The sequence below is a fragment of the Gigantopelta aegis genome, chromosome 1 (genome assembly GCF_016097555.1).
Source record: "Gigantopelta aegis isolate Gae_Host chromosome 1, Gae_host_genome, whole genome shotgun sequence".
In the NCBI taxonomy this organism is placed as follows: domain Eukaryota; kingdom Metazoa; phylum Mollusca; class Gastropoda; order Neomphalida; family Peltospiridae; genus Gigantopelta; species Gigantopelta aegis.
The window spans coordinates 16,071,679-16,091,993 of NC_054699.1; the positions used below are offsets into that span (position 1 = coordinate 16,071,679).

The window sequence follows — 20,315 nt, forward strand, 5'->3', positions numbered from 1 at the left end:
AAAATTACTGAATTTATTTTTTCGTTTTTTTTAGAAATATCCATCTTTTAATTATGGCTTTCCTTGTTTTCCCCCAGTCTCATTTTAGCAGACAGACAAAACATGTTAAATGAACTATCATTAACACTCCTACATACTTAATAAACCATTTCTTCCATTGTCATTTCTAGCATTGTTTATTTTCAGCTTACAGCCTATTTACCACTTGTGTTTTGTCTGTGAATTTTCAGAGTTAATGACTTCCAATATTTCCATCGTAGCAGACTACCGTAACTCTGTCATCAGCAAACACTGATATTACTTTCTAACACTGAATTATTGGCATGCATCACTGTGTCTATAATTATTATAATCAGCTCAGCAAACTGTTCTTAGCACTGTAAACAGACATCATTTAAAAAAAAAAATTCAATCTAATTCATTGAAATTAATTTGGATTCCTGCAACTATGTCTCTTGGGAATTCACAAGAGTCCACATATTTTCAATGGATTTTTTTTTTACAATGTGCTAAATAAATAATTAATTTGACTGATTCTAACAATATAATTATTATTTCAATATGGATTATTTTTTTTTTTTTAAACAGATGATACTAAACACTGTTTGTCAGCCTAGATGCTGGTTTTATACTGAATACCAAAAGTTTGTTTTGTTTAACGACACCACTAGAACACATCGATTCATTAATCATCAGCTTTTGGATGTCAAACATTTGGTCATTTTAATATATAAGTCTTCGAAATGAAGGAAGGAAATGTTTTATTTAAAGATGCACTCAACACATTTTATTTTACGGTTATATGGCGTCAGACATATGGTTAAGGACCACACAGATGTTGAGAGGGGAAACCCGCTGTTGCCACTTCATGGGCTACTCTTTTCAATTAGCAGCAAGGGATCTTTTATATGCACCATCCCAGACAGGATAGCACATACCACGGCCTTTGATATACCAGTCGTGGTGCTCTGGCTGGAACAATAAATAGACCAATGGGCCCACCAATGGGGATCGATCTTAAACCGGCCATGCATTAGGCGAGCATTTTACCATTGGGCTGTGTTCCAATGAAATATTAGGACATGTCTATAATTGTTATATCTTGCTCAGCAAAATGTCCTTAGCACTGTAAACATGCCTCATTTTTGGACAGATCAATTTCAATCAATTTCATTCAAATCCATTTGGATTCATGCAACGTTGTGCCATGGGAATCCACGAGAGTGCACATTTTTTCAATGAATTTTTTTTTACAATGTCCTAAAGAAATAATTAATTTGGATTTTGATTCTAATAACATATTTATTATCTCAATATGGAAATTATATTTTCTTGCAGATGATATCTGAAAACTGGATGTCAGACCAGATGCTGGTTTTATACTGAACACAAAAAAAGATATGCAAATATAATTTTCAGCTGTAAAATAAAATTTAGGTTTTTTTAAGGATGGAGTAATACATATTGAAACTCAGGGGAATTACAATTTGATATACTGTTTATCATTTCACAGAATTGATAGTTTGTAATTAAGTGAGGCAGGACTAGACTATACTGGTAAAGCGCTCACTTGGTGTGTGGTTGTTGTGGGATCGATTCCCATCGGTGGACCCATTTCAGCCAGTGCACTACGACAGGTATACCAAAGGCCATAGTATGTGCTATCCTGTCTGTTAGATGGTGCATATAAAAGATCCCTTGCTACTAATGGAAAAAAGGTAGCAGATTTCCTATCTAAGACTTTATGTCAAAATTACCAAAAGTTTGACATCTAGTGGCCGATGATCAACCTTCTGACTACTGCAGGCGAGATATCTCACCCGTGCTGTATACTGTATACAGTGCATTCCCCAAATCATATTTCTCGCCATTTTGCACACGGCACTCACCAGAAATGAATTATACAGTTTCCTGTAAACATTACTTTAAATGATGGCTGGTTTAGTTTTCATTTTTCAATGGAAAATAAAATGGAATTTTTAGTTCAAAATGTGGTTTTAGGCAAGTATTTTCGCTTGACAATAATGGTGGCATGTCGCAATGATTTTCAGGGATTGATAGCTGATTGTGACAGCTAATTTGATAATAAATTTGATCGTAGTTCTTTTAAAAAAAAAAATGGGGGTCAGAAAACCACTGTTATTGGGAATAATGGAGTACTGGACAGCTGACCACAAATGCCCATAAGTAAACACAACTTTTTAGATTTTTTGCTTAATTTTAATCCACATTAACTGATCTAAAATATCATAAAATAATACATACCAATTCAAATATGAACTTATTTTATGTATTTATAAAACATTTAAGTGAATATATGTTAGTAAACATTACAAACTTGTACCCATTCAACATAGTTTTTGTCAAAAATTAATCCAGTAGTCTAAAGGTTAATACATCAATGTGCTCTATTGTTGTCGTTAAACAAAACAAATTTTTTGTAATCTAATAAACCTATTCTGATTACATACTAACAATAACCGTCACTTGCGTTTCTTTTGGTTGTCAGTATATTAAGACTGATATTATGGAAATCTAATTAGACGATGGTGATTTCCAGGCAATATTACAAAATTGGATTGCCAGATTCCCATAAAAAAAGAAGCCCTGTGTGAAGGAGATAGAGAGAAGGATAGATGGGGAAGGGATGAATAAAATCAGCAATGACTTGTAATATCAAGAATAGTACAGACCACTCCGTGTGCTTAATAAAGTACAAACAGTATGTACATGTACTTAGATCCCTAATGTTAAATATTCTGCTACATAAAAAAAACATAAGGAAAGGTATATATGAAGAGTTTAGGTGCAAAACGCGATATATCCATTTTTCATTTTCAGTAAAAGTGACTTTTTTAATTGGTGTATATCGCGTTTTTGATTAAAAAACCAGGGGATTTACCCAATACAATTTCATAAGGATCAATCACGTTTTGCGGCAAATCAGCGGGACCTACGATTAGCCCTTACTGACATACAATAATGGCTTTAACTAAAAAAAGAAAGAAAATGGTTTATATCACATTTTGCGCCTGAACTCATCATATATAAAACAAGAAAAAAGTTTGTTTTATTTAACGACACCACTAGAGCACATTGATTTGTTAATCATAGGCTAATGGGTGTCAAACATTTGGTCATTTTGACATATAGTTTAGAGAGGAAACCCGCTACTTTTTTCCATTAGTAGCAAGGGATCTTTTATATGCAACATCCCACAGACAGGATAGCACATACCATGGCCTTTGATATACCAGTCGTGGTGCACTGGCAGGAATGAGAAATAACCCAATGGACCCACCGGTTAGGACCGATCCCAAACCAACCGCCCATCAAGCGAGCGCTTTACCACTGGGCCACGTCCTGCCCTCAGAAAGATATATATAGACTAAAAGAAAAAAACAACGTGTCGATACCACTAAGACTATCCACTCTAGTTAGCAGCCAGGAATCCTATACATATCCTATGCACTGTTACAATGATAGGACAACACATACCACAACATTTTGGGATTTTGGTTTGGTTTTTAAAACTTTTTCAAGGGGCAGGTTTTAGCTCAGTCGGTTGAGTGCTCGCTTGAGGTGCTTGCGTCGCAGGATCGAACCACCTTGGTGGATCTATTCAAAAGACTGGGGTTTTTTTTTTCTTTTCCAACCAGTGCACCACACCACAACTGGTCAAAGGCTGTGGTATGTGCTATCTTGTCTGTGGGAAAGTGCATATAAAAGATCCCTTGCTGCATTAGGAAAAATGCAGCAGGTTTCAGTGATGACTACGAGTCAGAATTACCAAATGTTTGACATCCAATAGTCAATGATTAATTAATCAATGTGCTCTAGTGGTGTCATTAAACAAAAAGTAGAACTTTAACCAGGAACACTTTGGGAAAAAAAGTAATACCAATGTCTTCAGTTTTTACTAATGTATTAATGTATTCATTCATTCATTCATTCATTCATTCATTCATTCATTCACTTTTTGAAAACAAACTTTAACTTTACTTTTTCTTCTTCTTTTTTCATTTTTTTTTCATGGGTGATTTTTTTCCAAGTTTTTTTGTTAGTTGTTTTTGCTTTTGTTTACACAAAGATAAAAGCTACAAACCTCCGGCTATTTTTCCATCTTCAGGCAGCTGGACTGCCATTCCAAAGCCGCCCAGCTTGACGGGAGCGGAGTTTTCCTTGGAAGCAAGTAAGACACAGTGTGGCTTCAGATCACGATGGACGATTTCGTTTGCATGACAGTAGCGTAAGGCCTCAAGGATTTGTCGCATGTAGTGGCTGCAAAAACACGGCACAAATAAATACAGTGCACTTAACAGACAAAGAGTTATTTAAAAAATATTAATAATCAACTACAGTACATGACTTAACAATAAAGTCAAACTAGCAGCAGCCCATAGTTGGTTTCTTAATGTCAGTAGTTACATATACAGTACACAACTCAACTCAACAGTGAAGTCAACTAGCCACCCATGGTTGGTTTCGTAAAGTCTCTAATTACATATACAGTACAGGACTCAACAATAAAGTCAACTAGTCACTCATGGTTGGTTTCATAAAGTCTCTAATTACATACACAGTACAGGACTCAACAATAAAGTCAATTAGTCACTCTTGGTTAGTTTCTTAAAGTCTCTAATTACATATACAGTATAGGACTTAACAATAAAGTCAACTAGTCACTCATGGTTGGTTTCATAAAGTCTCCAATTACATATACAGTACCGGACTCAACAATAAAGTCAATTAGTCACTCTTGGTTAGTTTCTTAAAATCTCTAATTACATATACAGTATAGGACTCAACAATAAAGTCAACTAGGCACTCATGGTTGGTTTCGTAAAGTCTCTAATTACATATACAGTACAGGACTCGACAATAAAGTCAATTAGTCACTCATGGTTGGTTTCATAAAGTCTCTAATTACATACACAGTACAGGACTCAACAATAAAGTCAATTAGTCACTCTTGGTTAGTTTCTTAAAGTCTCTAATTACATATACAGTATAGGACTTAACAATAAAGTCAACTAGTCACTCATGGTTGGTTTCATAAAGTCTCCAATTACATATACAGTACCGGACTCAACAATAAAGTCAACTAGGCACTCATGGTTGGTTTCGTAAAGTCTCTAATTACATATACAGTACAGGAGTCAACAATAAAGTCAACTAGTCACTCATGGTTGGTTTCATAAAGTCTCTAATTACATACACAGTATAGGACTCAACAATAAAGTCAATTAGTCACTCTTGGTTAGTTTCTTAAAGTCTCTAATTACATATACAGTATAGGACTTAACAATAAAGTCAACTAGTCACTCATGGTTGGTTTCATAAAGTCTCCAATTACATATACAGTACCGGACTCAACAATAAAGTCAACTAGGCACTCATGGTTGGTTTCGTAAAGTCTCTAATTACATATACAGTACAGGACTCAACAATAAAGTCAACTAGTCACTCATGGTTGGTTTCATAAAGTCTCTAATTACATACACAGTACAGGACTCAACAATAAAGTCAATTAGTCACTCTTGGTTAGTTTCTTAAAGTCTCTAATTACATATACAGTATAGGACTTAACAATAAAGTCAACTAGTCACTCATGGTTGGTTTCATAAAGTCTCCAATTACATATACAGTACCGGACTCAACAATAAAGTCAATTAGTCACTCTTGGTTAGTTTCTTAAAATCTCTAATTACATATACAGTATAGGACTCAACAATAAAGTCAACTAGGCACTCATGGTTGGTTTCATAAAGTCTCCAATTACATATACAGTACAGGACGCGACAAAGTCAATTAGCCACTCTTGGTTGGTTTCTGAAAGTCCTCAGCTGAAAACATCAGTAAAGTATAATTACCCAGCAACTCCTAAAACATTTATTTGTTGGATTGATCAAAGATATGTCATATAAAGGCTGAACAACATGTTAGAATGAACACAGCATTTTAAACAGACAGTAATATTTAAATAAATCAACTACAGTACATGATTCAACCAACAAGTCATAGTTGGTTTCTTATAGTCACAGATCCTACAGGTAGTTCTCGAGACATGAGGCACATACATACCTTTTTTTGTTTTACACAAAATGTAGTTGAAGTTACTATACAAACATCACTATGTGTCAAAACTATCAAATGTTTAACATCCAATCGCCGATGGTTAATAAATCAATGTGCTCTAGTGGAGTCGTTAAAAACCAACAACTTCAAAACAACCTGGAACATAGTAAATGGTTTAACGTGTCCATATACCACTAGGGTTTCGAACACGCCTATCCCAAGTCCGGCCTCCGATAGGATCGGGGGTCTGACTCGGGACAGGGATTACCTAACTAATAGGGTCAATTTTGAAAGATTGAAATTTTGAATATTAATGAGCGGGATTTAGCACAGTTGGTTAAGTGCTTGCACCTTGGTGGATCCATTCAACTGATTGGGGGTTTTCTCATTCCAACCAGTGCACTACAACTGGTCAAAAGCTGTGGTATGTACTTTCCTGGCTGTGGGAAAGTGCATATAAAAGATGCCTTGCTGTTAATCGAAAATAGTAGCCAATGAAGTGGTGACAGTGGGTTCCTCTCTCAATAGCCTTATGTCCGATGCCATATTAACCATAATGAAAAAAATGTGGCATGTTTCCTCTGATGACTTTGTGTCACAATTACCAAATGTTTGACATCCAATAGCAGATGATTAATTAATCAATGTGCTCTAGTGGTGTCGTTAAACAAAACAAAGTAGAACTTTAACCAGGAACACTAGGTATTTGGGAAAAAAAGTAATACCAATGTCTTCAGTTTTTACTAATGTATTAATATATTGATTAATTGGTTGACTGACTGACTGACTGACTGACTGACTGACTGACTGACTGGTTGGTTGGTTGATTGATTGATTGATTGATTGATTGATTGATTGATTGATTGATTCAGGGTTAGGATGTAGCTCAGTAGTAATGCGCTCACTTGGTATACGGTATGTCTGGGATCAATCCACATCAATGGGCCCATTTGGTTATTTTTTGTTCCAGCCAGTGCACCACACTGATATATCAAAGGCCATGGTATGTGCTATTCTGTGTGTGGGATATGGTGCATATAAAAAAATCTCTTCCTACTAATGGAAAAATATGGTGAATTTTCTCTCTAGGTAGTACTAGACCAAATAACTTCCGGCTGGGTCAAAGTTCGAGGTGCACCGAACTTTTGATAGAGAAGTGAACACCACAAGTCCTGTGATTGGTTATAAATGTGAGTGTGTTGGTTGTAAAAAATAATAGTTTTATCTGGGTTAAAAAAAAATGCAATTTTATTTCATCTAGTACCAATGTGTCAAGTAGCCTTGTGCTTGAAACATGTATGGGGTACCTGTAAAAAAAAGTACTAGAATTTTGTGCGGAACTAGGGTAGTCATAGACGCTACCCGTTATCTCAGAAACGAGCAGCTTGACCCCATTTTTTTCTGATTCACTTTAAGTGTGAGGGGTGGTAGTATTTATATCCGTGGCGTTTATGTCGGTTGATACGTTGCAGGTAGGAGTTTTAGCCACATATGTTACTATTGTCGTCTATGGGATTTGATTTGGTAGTATACACCCTATAAGACTATATGTAAAAATTACCAAATGTTTGACATCCAATAGCTGATGATGTGCTCTAGCTAGATGTGGTATGGTTTAAAAATAAAAGCTTTAATTTTTAATTAATTAATCCATCCATCCATCCATCCATCCATCCATCCATCCATCCATCCATCCATCCATCCATTCATTTATTAATATTCATTCATTCATTAACCACGCATTGACAAAATAACCATAAGTTAGGTATGCTAAGTACCTTAATTTGTATGGTATTACATGATCATATTTGTTTTAAGCTTTTAAAATTCTACAATATTAATATGGTCAGTTGAAAAAACAGTTAAGTGCTCGCCTGAGGTGCTTGCGTCACAGGATTGAGCTACCTCAGTGGATCCATTCAACTGATTAGTTTTTTTTGTGTTCCAACCAGTGCAGCACAACTGTTCAAAGACTGGTATGTGCTTTCCTATCTGTGCGAAAGTGCATATAAAAGATCCCATGCTGCTAATGGAAAAACATAGCAGGTTTCCTCTAATGACTACGGAGTCAGAATTACCAAATGTTTGATATCAAACAGCTGATGATTAATCAATCAATATGCTCTAGTGGTGTTGTTAAACAAACTTTTAACTTTATAGCCATTCACATGTATATAGCTTGATGCACGGTCGGTTTAGGATCGATCCCCATCAGTTACCCCATTGGGCTATTTTTCGTTCCAGCCAGTGCACCACGACTGGTGTAACAAAGGCTGTGGTATATACTATCCTGTCTGTGGGATGGTGTATATAAGAGATCCCTTGTTGCTAATCGAAAAGAGTAGCCCATGAAGTGGCGACAGCGGGTTTCCTCTGTCTATATCTGTGTGGTCCTTAACCACATGTCTGATGACATATAACCGTAAATAAAATGTGTTGAGTGTGTCGTTAAATAAAACATTTCCTTTCCTTTCCTTCTTCTTTCCAAATGACCACATTAATAGGCTGGACATTTAGAAGAGAAAAACAAATATGATCTCGGTACCACATGAATTAAGTATTGAACAGTGATCGAACTCGACCAGTCTGTCTCGTGTTCTAGGGTACACCGAGATTGTCATGTTAGATTACACAACAGACAAGATGTCCTTACAAGTACCGGTAATAACGATCACAGCCATTGTATTGAAAACTGTGAGAAAAAGGAACTAAAGGAATATTTGCCGTCCAGTGTTTTCAGACTTAGCAAGACGTCCCGTTTGCTTTTTGCATTCTCAGTTTTTAACGACAGGACGTTACCAAGTGGTAAAGCGCTAGCTTGATGCGCTATTGATCTTTTTTTATGGTATGTACTGTCCTGTCTATAGGAGAGTTGATGTAACAGATGCCTTGGTGCTATCCTGTTGGACTGGCATCATTGGTATAGTGGTTATAAGCCATTAGACTTAATTTAAGGCTGGTAGATACTGGGTTCGCCTCCCGGTACCGGCTCTCACCCAGAGTGAGTTAAACAACTCAGTGGGTAGGTATAAGGCCATTACACTGACTTCTCTCTCACTAACCACTAACAACTAATCATTAACTCGCTGTTCTGGACAGATGGCCAAGATAGCTGAGGTGTGTGTCTAGGACAGCATGCTTGAACCTTAATTGGATATTTGCTTAGAAACAGTCAACAAACACTATGTTGGAAAGACTGTACAGTTTCCTCTCTAGTTTTAGACTGTAGAGTGATGCCTGAAGGCGTAAAGGTTGTGGAATCAATTGCCTTCAATTTTTACCCTAATTAACCAGTGCCCCGTAACTGGTAACTGGCGAGACGTAGCCCAGTGGTAAAGTGCTTACTTGATGTGCAATTGGTTTGGGATCGATCCCCACTGGTGGGCCATTGGGCTATTTCTCGCTCCAGCCAGTGCACCATGACTAGTACATCAAATACTGTGGTATGTGCTATCCTGTCTATGGGATGGTGCATATAAAAGATCTCTTGCTGCTAATCGAAAAGAGTAGTCTATGAAGTGGCGACAGTGGGTTTTCTCCCTCAATATCTGTGTCGTGCTTAACCATATATCCCATTTCCTTCCTTCCTTCACTAAAGAAGATTAATTAACCATTGGCTATTGTAGTATTGAATGTCAAACATTTGATCATTCTGACATACAACAGTGTCCAAAGAAAACCCTGTGCTATATTTTTCCAATTAAAATAGTTTTTATTACATGCACTCTCCATCAGACAGAACAGCACATACCACAACTTCTGATATAACAGTCATAGCCTTAGGGTAGTGCATGATTATGATTGGGGGGGGGGGAGGGGGAACTGCAGATCCTTTTGACACAAGCATTTCAGGTGAGCTATCTACTAACTTCTGGTACATCAAAGGAGGTATGTACTGACATGTCTATGGGGGAAACGTTTTTTTTTTAAAAGAATGAAAGAAATGTTTTATTTAACGACGCACTCAACACATTTTATTTACGGTTATATGGTGTCAGACATATGGTTAAGGACCACACAGATTTTGAGATGAAACCCACTGTCACCACTACATAGGCTACTCTTTCCGATTAGCAGCAAGGGATCTTTTATTTGCGCTTCCCACAGGCAGGATAGCACAAATCATGGCCTTTGTTGAACCAGTTATGGATCACTGGTCAGTGCAAGTGGTTTACACCTACCCATTGAGCCTTGTGGAGCACTCACTCAGGGTTTGGAGTCAGTATCTGGATTAAAAATCCCATGCCTCGACTGGGATCCAAACCCAGTACCTACCAGCCTGTAGACCAATGGCCTAACCACGACACCACCGTGTGAAAAATGAAGACTAAATTTAAAGTTTGTTTTGTTTAAAGACATCACTAGAGCACATTGAGTAATTTTTACATACAGTCTTTGAGAGGAAACCAGCTACATTTTCCATTAGTAGCAAGGGATCTTTTATATGCACCATCCCACAGACAGAATAGCTAATACCATGGCCTTTGATATACCAGTCATGGCTGAAATGAGAAATAGCCCAAAAGGGCCACTGACAGGACTGATCCTAAACCGACCGCACATCAAGCAAGTAGTTGGGGGGAACAACTAATAAACCCTAGTCTACAACAAATTGGTCCTCAGAAGAGTGCTTTAAAATAGAGCCAGACATGAACATTCAATCCCAGAACTTGATGAAAAACCTCATTTTAAACTAGAAAAAAAAAAGGGAAGAACATTCATCAAGTTCTACCAGTAGCATGGAATACTCAAGTGACTAATTTCAGAGCAATCGTAGAAAGAGAGAAAAAAAAAGTCATATTCATCAGTCTTTAACAGAAATTGTCAAACAGATTATTTCTGTGCAGTCTAAAAAAAGAAAAACCCCAGTTTTCATTGAATGACCGTAAACTAGGAATCCCCAAATGGCAAATAGAGTATTAATTTTACAGAGTCATTTCAGCAAAAAGGAAAAACAATTATCATTTGTTTTGACTATCAGCTTGGAATCATGAAAGGGCAATATTACAGAAAAACCTATCATTATTGCACGAAAATATCAATGCCTAAAGGACTATTTATTTAAGCAAAGGTAATTAAGGCAAGTCTTCTAACCATGATCAGCAGCTACAACCAACTTTCAGAATAGTCTGCCCATGACAGCATGCTTGAACCTTAAGTTAATATAAACTTAAAGTTTGTTTTGTTTAACGACACCACTAAAGCACATTGATTTATTTTCATCAGCTATTGTATGTCAAACGTATGGTCATTTTGACACAGACATAGAGAGGAAAGAAAGAAAGAAATGTTTTATTTAACGATGCACTCAACACATTTTATTTACAGTTATATGGCGTCAGACATATAGTTAAGGACCACACAGATACTGAGAGGAAACCCGCTGTCGCCACTTCATGGGCTACTCTTTACGATTAGTAGCAAGGGAACTTTTACATGCACCATCCCACAGACAGCATAGCACATACCACAACCTTTTATATACCAGTTGTGGTGCACTGACTGGAACGAGAAATAGCCCAATGGGCCCACTGACAGGGATCGATCCTAGACGGACAGTGTTAAGTTAATATAAGTGTGAAAATAAATCACATCATTATTCATCATCTATGTTTAGCTTGTCTAAGATGCTTTGGTCACAGGATCAAACCACCTCAGTGTACTCATTCTGTGACTGTTTTTTTCTCATTCCAACTAGAGCCCCTGACTGATAAATCAATGGCCATGGTATGTGTTGTGCCGTTTGTATGAAACAGCATATAAAGGTGCTCAGCTGCTAACAAAACAAAATGTAGCAGGTTTCCTCTCTAAGACTATGAGTAAAAATTACCAAATATTCATCCAATACCTGATGATTAATAAATCAATGTGCTCTAGTGGTGTTGTTAAACAAAATAAATTTTAACTCATCTTTATTATCACCATCATCAACATCACCATTATTATCATCATCTACATCACCACCACCATCATCATCATCACCGTCATCATCACCACCACCATCATCATCACCGTCATCATCACCATCATCATCACCACCATCATCATCATCATCATCATCATCATCATCATCACCACCATCATCATCATCACCGTCATCATCACCGTCATCATCACCATCATCATCATCACCACCATCATCATCACCATCATCATCATTATCATCATCACCAGCATCAACATCATCATCTCTATCATCTAATAGTATAAATTATCTTCAAATATATAGGTCGCTCGTTTTTAGTGCTGTCATGTATATGACCTTTATGATCTATCAATCATTTACTGTCTACTAAACAAGCTCTAATAGACTAATGGTTCAAAACCAATGTCTCTGCATTCAAGTTACACATACATGTAGGTGCCCAAGACTTTGTTCTTCAAGGCTAGATTCATATCAGCACATGACTGGTATATCAAAGGCTGTGGTATGTGCTATCCTGTCTGTGGAATGGTGCATATAAAAGATCTCTTGCTGCATTAGGAAAAATGTAGCGGGTTTTTTCTGATGACTATGAGTTACCAGGATATATAGCACATAACACAATCATAGTGCACTGGCTGGAACGAGAAACAGACCAAAAGATCCACTGATGGGGATTGCACATCAGGCTTTATCATACATTATCCTACCAACATAGAAATAAGTTATTTTGTTAAGTAATTACTACTATAAAAAGACCATATTACATTCTGGGATTCAATAAGTCAAATATTATACTGAGAGACAGAAATAAAAGTTAAAGTTTGTTTTGTTTAACAACACCACTGGAACACATTGATTTATAAATCATCGGCTACTGGATGTCAAACATTTGGTAATTCTGACACATAGTCATCAGAGGATGATTTATAAATCATCGGCTACTGGATGTCAAACATTTGGTAATTCTGACACATAGTCATCAGAGGATGATTTATAAATCATTGGCTATTGGATGTCAAACTTTTGGTAATTCTGACACATAGTCATCAGAGGATGATTTATAAATCATCGGCTACTGGATGTCAAACATTTGGTAATTCTGACACATAGTCATCAGAGGATGATTTATAAATCATCGGCTACTGGATGTCAAACATTTGGTAATTCTGACACATAGTCATCAGAGGATGATTTATAAATCATTGGCTATTGGATGTCAAACATTTGGTAATTCTGACACGTAGTCATCAGAGGCAACCTGCAGCATTTTCTTAATGCAGCAAGGGATCTTTTATGTGCACTTTTCCACAGACAGGAAAGCACATACCACGGCCTTTGACCAGTTGTGGTGCACTGGTTGGAATGAGAAAAAAACAATCAGTTGAATGGATCTACTGAGGTGACAAAAATAAAGGAACTCTTGGTATTGTAGACAAACTAAATTCACTAAATAAGTGTCATAATGTCTGTATCAAATACAAAGATGTGACATGGGATTGAATGTCAGTAATGTGAAAATGAATGTCAGTAATGTGGAATTGAATGTCAGTAATGTGGAAATGAATGTCAGTATGGGGCGGGACATAGTCCAGTGGTAAAGTGCTCGCTTGATGTGTGGTTGTGCACCACGACTGGTATATCAAAGGTCATGGTATGTGCTATCCTGTCTGTTGGATGGTGCATATAAAAGATTCCTTGCTATTAATGAACAAATATAGCAGGTTTCCTCTATGTTTGAGACCCAATAGCCTATAGTTTTCAAAAGTTTTTTTTAACTTCTGAACATCAATGTCTGCAGTAAGAAGGAATTCAATGTCAGTAATGTTGAATCCAACATCAGTAATGTGGAATTCAGTGTCAGTAATGTGGAATTCAGTGTCAGTAATGTGGAATTCAGTGTCAGTAATGTGTAATCCAGTGTCAGTAATGTGGAATTCAATGTCAGTTTTGTTGAATCCAACATCAGTAATGTGTAATCCAATGTCAGTAATGTGGAATTCAATGTCAGTAATGTGAAACTGAATGTCAGTAATATGGAATTCAATGTCAGTAATGTGAAATTCAATGTCAGTAATATGGAATTTAATGTCAGTAATGTGGAATTCAATGTCAGTAATGTGGAATTCAGTATCAGTAATGTGAAATTTAGTGTCAGTAATGTGGAATCCAATGTAAGTAATGTGAAATTCAGTGTCAGTAATGTGAAATTCAACATAAGTAATGTGGAATCCAACATCAGTAATGTGGAATTCAATGTTAGTAATGTGGAATCCAACATCAGTAATGTGGAATTCAATGTCAGCAACATGGATATCTTGCTGAAATTATGCATGCAGGTTTTGGCTGCAGTCAACTCTTCCCTATCAGTGTTAGTGTGAGCCCTTCTTTCTTTCCATCACTGTATATATATTTTTTCTCAGCTTGACCAAAATGCACCATCATGCAATCTATCATTACCACGTGTAATACAGGTGCTATTAACGTGATCTCATACCATTATGCTTGAAAAGCCATCCTCTCCACTCACGCTGTTCAGAGATTTCCGCACTAATTGAGGTAACTACCAAACAGAAAATTATTCAACAGCAGGCATATAACTATTAGCTATTTCTTCAAACCATTGGTTATTATACCTTGAACCTCCAGTCCTCAATGTGTGCTGCCTTTCAATATGGAGGACGCCACAGCCAAAACTCATTTACAGGATGAATTCCGCTAAATCAAATCTCTAAGACAATAATGGTCGCATATGTGGAAAGGAAATTCATGGAAAGGAATAACAGTTTTGTTGAATGACACTACTAGAGCACATTGGTTAATTTTAAGAAAGTTTTCTTTTTGTTTAACGACACCACTAGAGCACATTGATTTATTTATCATCTGCTATTGGATGTCCAACATACGGTAATTTTGACACAGTCATAGAGATGAAACCTGCTACATTTTTCCATTAGTAGCAAGGGATCTTTTATAGGCACCATCCCACAAACAGGATAGCACATACCCCGGCCTTTGATATAAAGTCGTGGTGCACTGGGAGAAGCGAGAAATAGCCAAAAAGGCCCACCGACGGGGATCGATCCTAGACCAACCACGCATCAAGAGAGCATTTTCCCACTGGGCTACATCCTGCCCCATTGATTAATTAATCATAAGCTATTGCCTGTGAAATTCTTGATAGTTTTGTTTAACAACACCACTAGAGCTCATTGATTAATTAATCATAAGCTATTGCCTGTGAAATACTTGATAGTTTTGATATATGGTCTTAAAACAAACCTGTTAATTTATGGGATTCCACCAAATCAACTCCCTGAAACAATATGTGGAAATTAAATATAAGGAAAATAATAAAAGTTTCATTGTTTTGTTTAACGACACCACTAGAGCTCATTGATTTATTAATCATCAGCTATTGGATATCAAACATTTGATAATTATGACCTATAATAATCTTAGAGAAAACTGCTATAGTTTTCCATTAGCAAGGGATCTTTTATATGTTATTTCCTACAGACAGGACAACACATACCACAGCCTTTGATATATCAGTCATAGAACACGTACTGGATGGGATGGGGGAAAAAATCCAATGGGTTTTTCGAAGATGTTCAATCTTATGACTCAAGCTCTGCAGACGAGCACACTACCAACTGACTTAAATCCATCCCTCCACCCACTAACCCTCATAAATATGAATGCTATAGGTACACCTTGAAGTTCAAAGAAAATGTGGCTTTATATTGCTATTTTGAATTAAACAGAAGACATCCCAGACTACCTACCCTGCATGTACAGTATTGTAGTTCCGCACCAAAGTAAAGTTTGTTTTATTTAACGACGCCGCTAGAGCACATTGATTTTTTATCTTATCATCGGCTATTGGACGTCAAACATATGGTCATTCTGACACTGTTTTTAGAGGAAACCCACTGTCGCCACATATGCTACTCTTTTACGACAGGCAGCAAGGGATCTTTTATTTGTGCTTCCCACAGGCAGGATAGCACAAACCATGGCCTTTGTTGAACCAATTATGGATCACTGGTCGGTGCAAGTAGTTTACACCTACCCATTGAGCCTTGTGGAACACTCACTCAGGCTTTGGAGTCAGTATCGGGATTAAAAATCCCATGCCTCGACTGGGATCCGAACCCAGTACCTACCAGCCTGTAGACCAATGGCCTAACCACGACACCAGTTTTCCACACCAAAATCATCATGCTAATTTTAACGTCACCACACACATTTCATGCACAATAGTACCAAGAACAATAATTCATATCAGTTGTCCCATGATTGCTTCACTGGTCAAACAGACTGCTTCATATATTGGTCATATACAGACTGTTGCTAATTCATAAAAAAACCTATCTACATAATGAAAGATGATGACTTTTTGTAGGTGTCTCTTCATCTGTGAATTTGCATGGTTATAAATATACTGAGAGGCATAAATAACGCAATCGGTATTTCACTGAATAATCTCTTATAGAAATGTCAAATCACATATATTAATTATGCTGACAAATAATATATTAGTAATAATTTTAAGTGAAAGAGGATTTTGTTGAAATCAGAATTTTTTTTGAATAAAATTAGTTTTCAGCAAAAATCATAACTGGTGTGTTTATTACAATAATATAGCATTGCATATGAAAATCTTTTTGCATGTGCATTGCCTGCTCTTGTCTCCCTATAAAAGCAACCATTTTTTTGTATTTTCTGTCTTTTTTTAATATGCCATGGTAAGTAATGTTAAAAAATTGCTGTTTTATTGCCAAAAACCCCAGTTGTGTTTTTCGTTTAAAACCATATTTTATTTTTTTTAAATCCCAATTTGAATATTATCTTCTGTCAGTTACAGTTGTTACCAGTATGTCATTTGTCTGCATGCCTAATACTGATGACATAATATTTCTATAAGAAAATATCAGTGAAATACCCAATGCATTATTTATGCCTCTCAGTATATATTCTCCACCCACCCACTCCAACCGTCACCCCTTCAACAAAATAATATATTTTTTAAAAATCAATCCTTTGTAGATTCAATCATGATGAAAGTGAAATTCTATAGGCTGAAGATGTACAGTGAAAAGAACTTGCCAATCTTTCTGATGAGATGTAACGTATTCTGATCTGGGTATTGTGCTGTGCATGTACTGTAATGGAGAATCAATACATACACCAGATCCTTTCATTAGGACAAAGCCAAAAGAGTTAAAAAGCATCTTTCTCAAAATGACGAGGCATCAAAAAAGGTTCCTCTCAAAATGCAGGATTAAATCTGAACGATAAAACCATATTCCCAGATCAAAATTGTATCTCTGAAGAAGGCATAGTCGAAAGGACTTAGTCAAAATAATAGTTAAAGTTTGTTTTGTTTGATGACACCACTAGAGCACATTGATTAATTAATCGTTGGCTAATGGATGTCAAACATTTGGTAATTCTGACTTGTCATCAGACGAAATCCGTTACATTTTTCTTAATGCTGCAAGGGATTTTTATATGCACTTTCCCACAGACAGGAAAGCACATACCACAGCCTTTGACCAGTTGTGGTGCACTGGTTGCAATGAGATAGTGAAAATAATAGAGACAATCAAAAATGGTTTTTAAAATATCAAGTCGAAAAAGCACTGGCTGGAACAAGAAATAGCCCCATTGATCCTGCAAGTGTTAATTAAAAAGGTCCTTAAAAATGATGAGTCGTCGAAATACTTAAATGTGAAAAGTAGTCCTCTACATTTTATGAAGAAAAGATACAGTTATTAAAAAAATTCACTTCTCTCACTGGTTGCCATGACAACCACCTTACCTGGCAACAGCTTCACTGTAAACGAAGCCGGCAGACGCTCTTTTGACAATTTCAAAACAGAGATCAGCACCATCCATACTGAAAATAGAAAATAAAAATAACTATTAATTACTATCTCAGACAATCTCTTGAACAATCTCAAAATGGAAAGATCATCAAAACTGAAAACAGAAAACAGAAATAACAGAAAAAAAGAAGAAAAAAATGTTTTATTTAACGATGCACTCAACACATTTTATTTACAGTTATATGGTGTCAGAAATATGGTTAAGGACCACACAGTTATTGAGAGAGGAAACCCGCTGTCGCCACTTCATGGGCTACTCTTTTCGATTAGTAGCAAGGGATCTTTTATATGCACCATCCCACAGACAGGGTAGTACATACCACGGCCTTTTAAAATACAAGTAGTGGTGCACTGGCTGGAACAAGAAATAGCCCAAACAGACGAATGGCTGCTCCAAGGTGATGACGAGGTTGCCACTGCCATACCATCCAATGAAAAAAACACAATCAAAATCGATTTCACTGTGACGTATAAGTAACCTTAAATTGATTTCTCTGTAAGACATGAGTTAACTACGAGCACAAGGGCTGTAAATACTCTTTAGTTGGAAGAGACATTAAAATTTATTTTAAAACTGTTTTTTTTTTAAAGGATATGTAAGAACTAGAATACTACATTTGAATCTGTTATTAGATACCATTTATCTTACAACTCGTTGATTAAAAATGTATCCAACTTGCTTTGACTTGTTACATACGTTTTAAGATAACTTGTATTTATCGGACACTAATGTAGTATTCTCTATTTGATTAAATCCAAGCCTTACAGTTCTGGGCCCATTTTTGTTTAGGTCATGTCAGGTCATAGGTTTTAACATGCACATTCAGAACATGCTGTTGTTGCAAACACCTGTCATGGATGCAGGTGTCGACTTGCTAGAGGTTCATAATACCAAAGAAGAGAGTTCCGTTTCAAAGTTCGACGTGCACCATCATATATTTACGGAGTAAAAGCAGCAGTGGGTGTGATTGGTAGTAATTGCCGCCCTTATACTTCCTATATGAAACCCTGCAATGTTAACTACTGTAAACTTTTTTTTATGGAAATGTATTTTATATAGTTAGGAGTGCAAAATTAGCTTGGTTGCTACTTGTGCAACCTTTAGCATTTCTCAGCATCTGCTGTAGTCCTTTCACCAGCAAGCAGATGGATATCGAAGATGATGAAGGGGAGCCAAGTGTCGATGATGAATAAATATACTCTTTATTTCCTCGTTACAGTAGTTAACATTGCAAGGTCAACATTATGGCAACTTTACTAATAATACCCAGGACCTACCTACATGTAGACATATCAAACATACATGTACCTACCTACCCATCCTAGTAAACCCTGACATTCTGGAATAGGTAGGCAACAAACCATATATAATCGGTCAATAGAGGTGATTTTTTCCTAATTTTAGGTCAATTTTGACCTCTGACCTCTGATTTGACCCTGACTTTGACCCCGTATCCAAAAAATAACTCCAGAAATGAACTCCCCATCCTGAAAAACCCTTAAAAAGAGGTATTACATGACCCTCTATGTCATCGAGATCAAAAGTTAAAAATTGGCCGAAATTCAAGATGGCCGAGACCGCCATCTTGAATTCTGAGAAATGCTAAAGGTTGCACAAGTAGCAACCAAGTTAATTTTACTCTCCTAATCATATATAATACATTTTCATAACAAAAGTTTACAGTAGTTAACACTGCAAGGTCAACATTATGGCAACAACTAAAATACTATTATCCATTGACAATAAATAAAAATACTTTTATTTGTTATACAGTTGTTATACAGTATATACCAGAGGTTGAAACTAATGCGGGGTACCCCCAAAAATGGAACTGCAATTTTCAGCAAAAATGACGGTTGCTATTAAAAACATTAATTAAATCTCTTAAATTGTATGTGACCCCCCATTTTCTTGCAGGTAGATTAGATGTGAGATGCCACACTTTTTATTGCTGTACTTCCTGGGTGTGTTGAAATGCTGCTTATATCAGTTTTATTAGTAAACGTTAACATTATCGGCAATAGGAATTGATTTGGTCTGTTAGAACCTGGAGCCTCCGTCCAGGATTTTTATTTCATCCCGCATGGTCTTCAGCAATCCTGTTACATAATGCTTGTCACCGTTTCCCTACATCGATGGTATCTATCAGGCACACACTAAATTAGTGTGCGGTCCATATGCAAATCCAGTAATTACGTCCAACTGGCTCCGAGCTAGGTGTCAGAGCAGTTGCAAGGCCAATGAAAAAACATTTATCTGTTTGAAAAAAAAGAAGGAAAAAGAAAAAAAAGAAAAGAAGAAAGATTCTATCAAATACGGCACACTGGCAGGATGACAGGAAATTTCCAAGCTGTCGGAGATTTCATAATTACATGTCATATCTCAGATGTCATCATAACTTTACAAAAATATGAAGAAG

General features: G+C 36.5%; 1 protein-coding gene across 4 annotated transcripts in view; it reads right to left on the reverse strand.

Annotated features, from left to right (window-relative positions):
• The window catches only part of LOC121371158 (peripheral plasma membrane protein CASK-like), a 492,097-nt gene that overhangs the window by 261,809 nt on the left and 209,973 nt on the right, over positions 1-20,315 (reverse strand). For all 4 annotated transcript variants that reach the window (XM_041496867.1, XM_041496847.1, XM_041496839.1 and 1 more), the window contains exons 5-6: positions 17,829-17,906; positions 4,106-4,281 (exon numbers count right to left, since the gene is read on the reverse strand). In XM_041496867.1, coding sequence (XP_041352801.1) covers positions 4,106-4,281; positions 17,829-17,906 — 254 coding nt within the window. The remainder of the gene's footprint in view (positions 1-4,105; positions 4,282-17,828; positions 17,907-20,315) is intronic.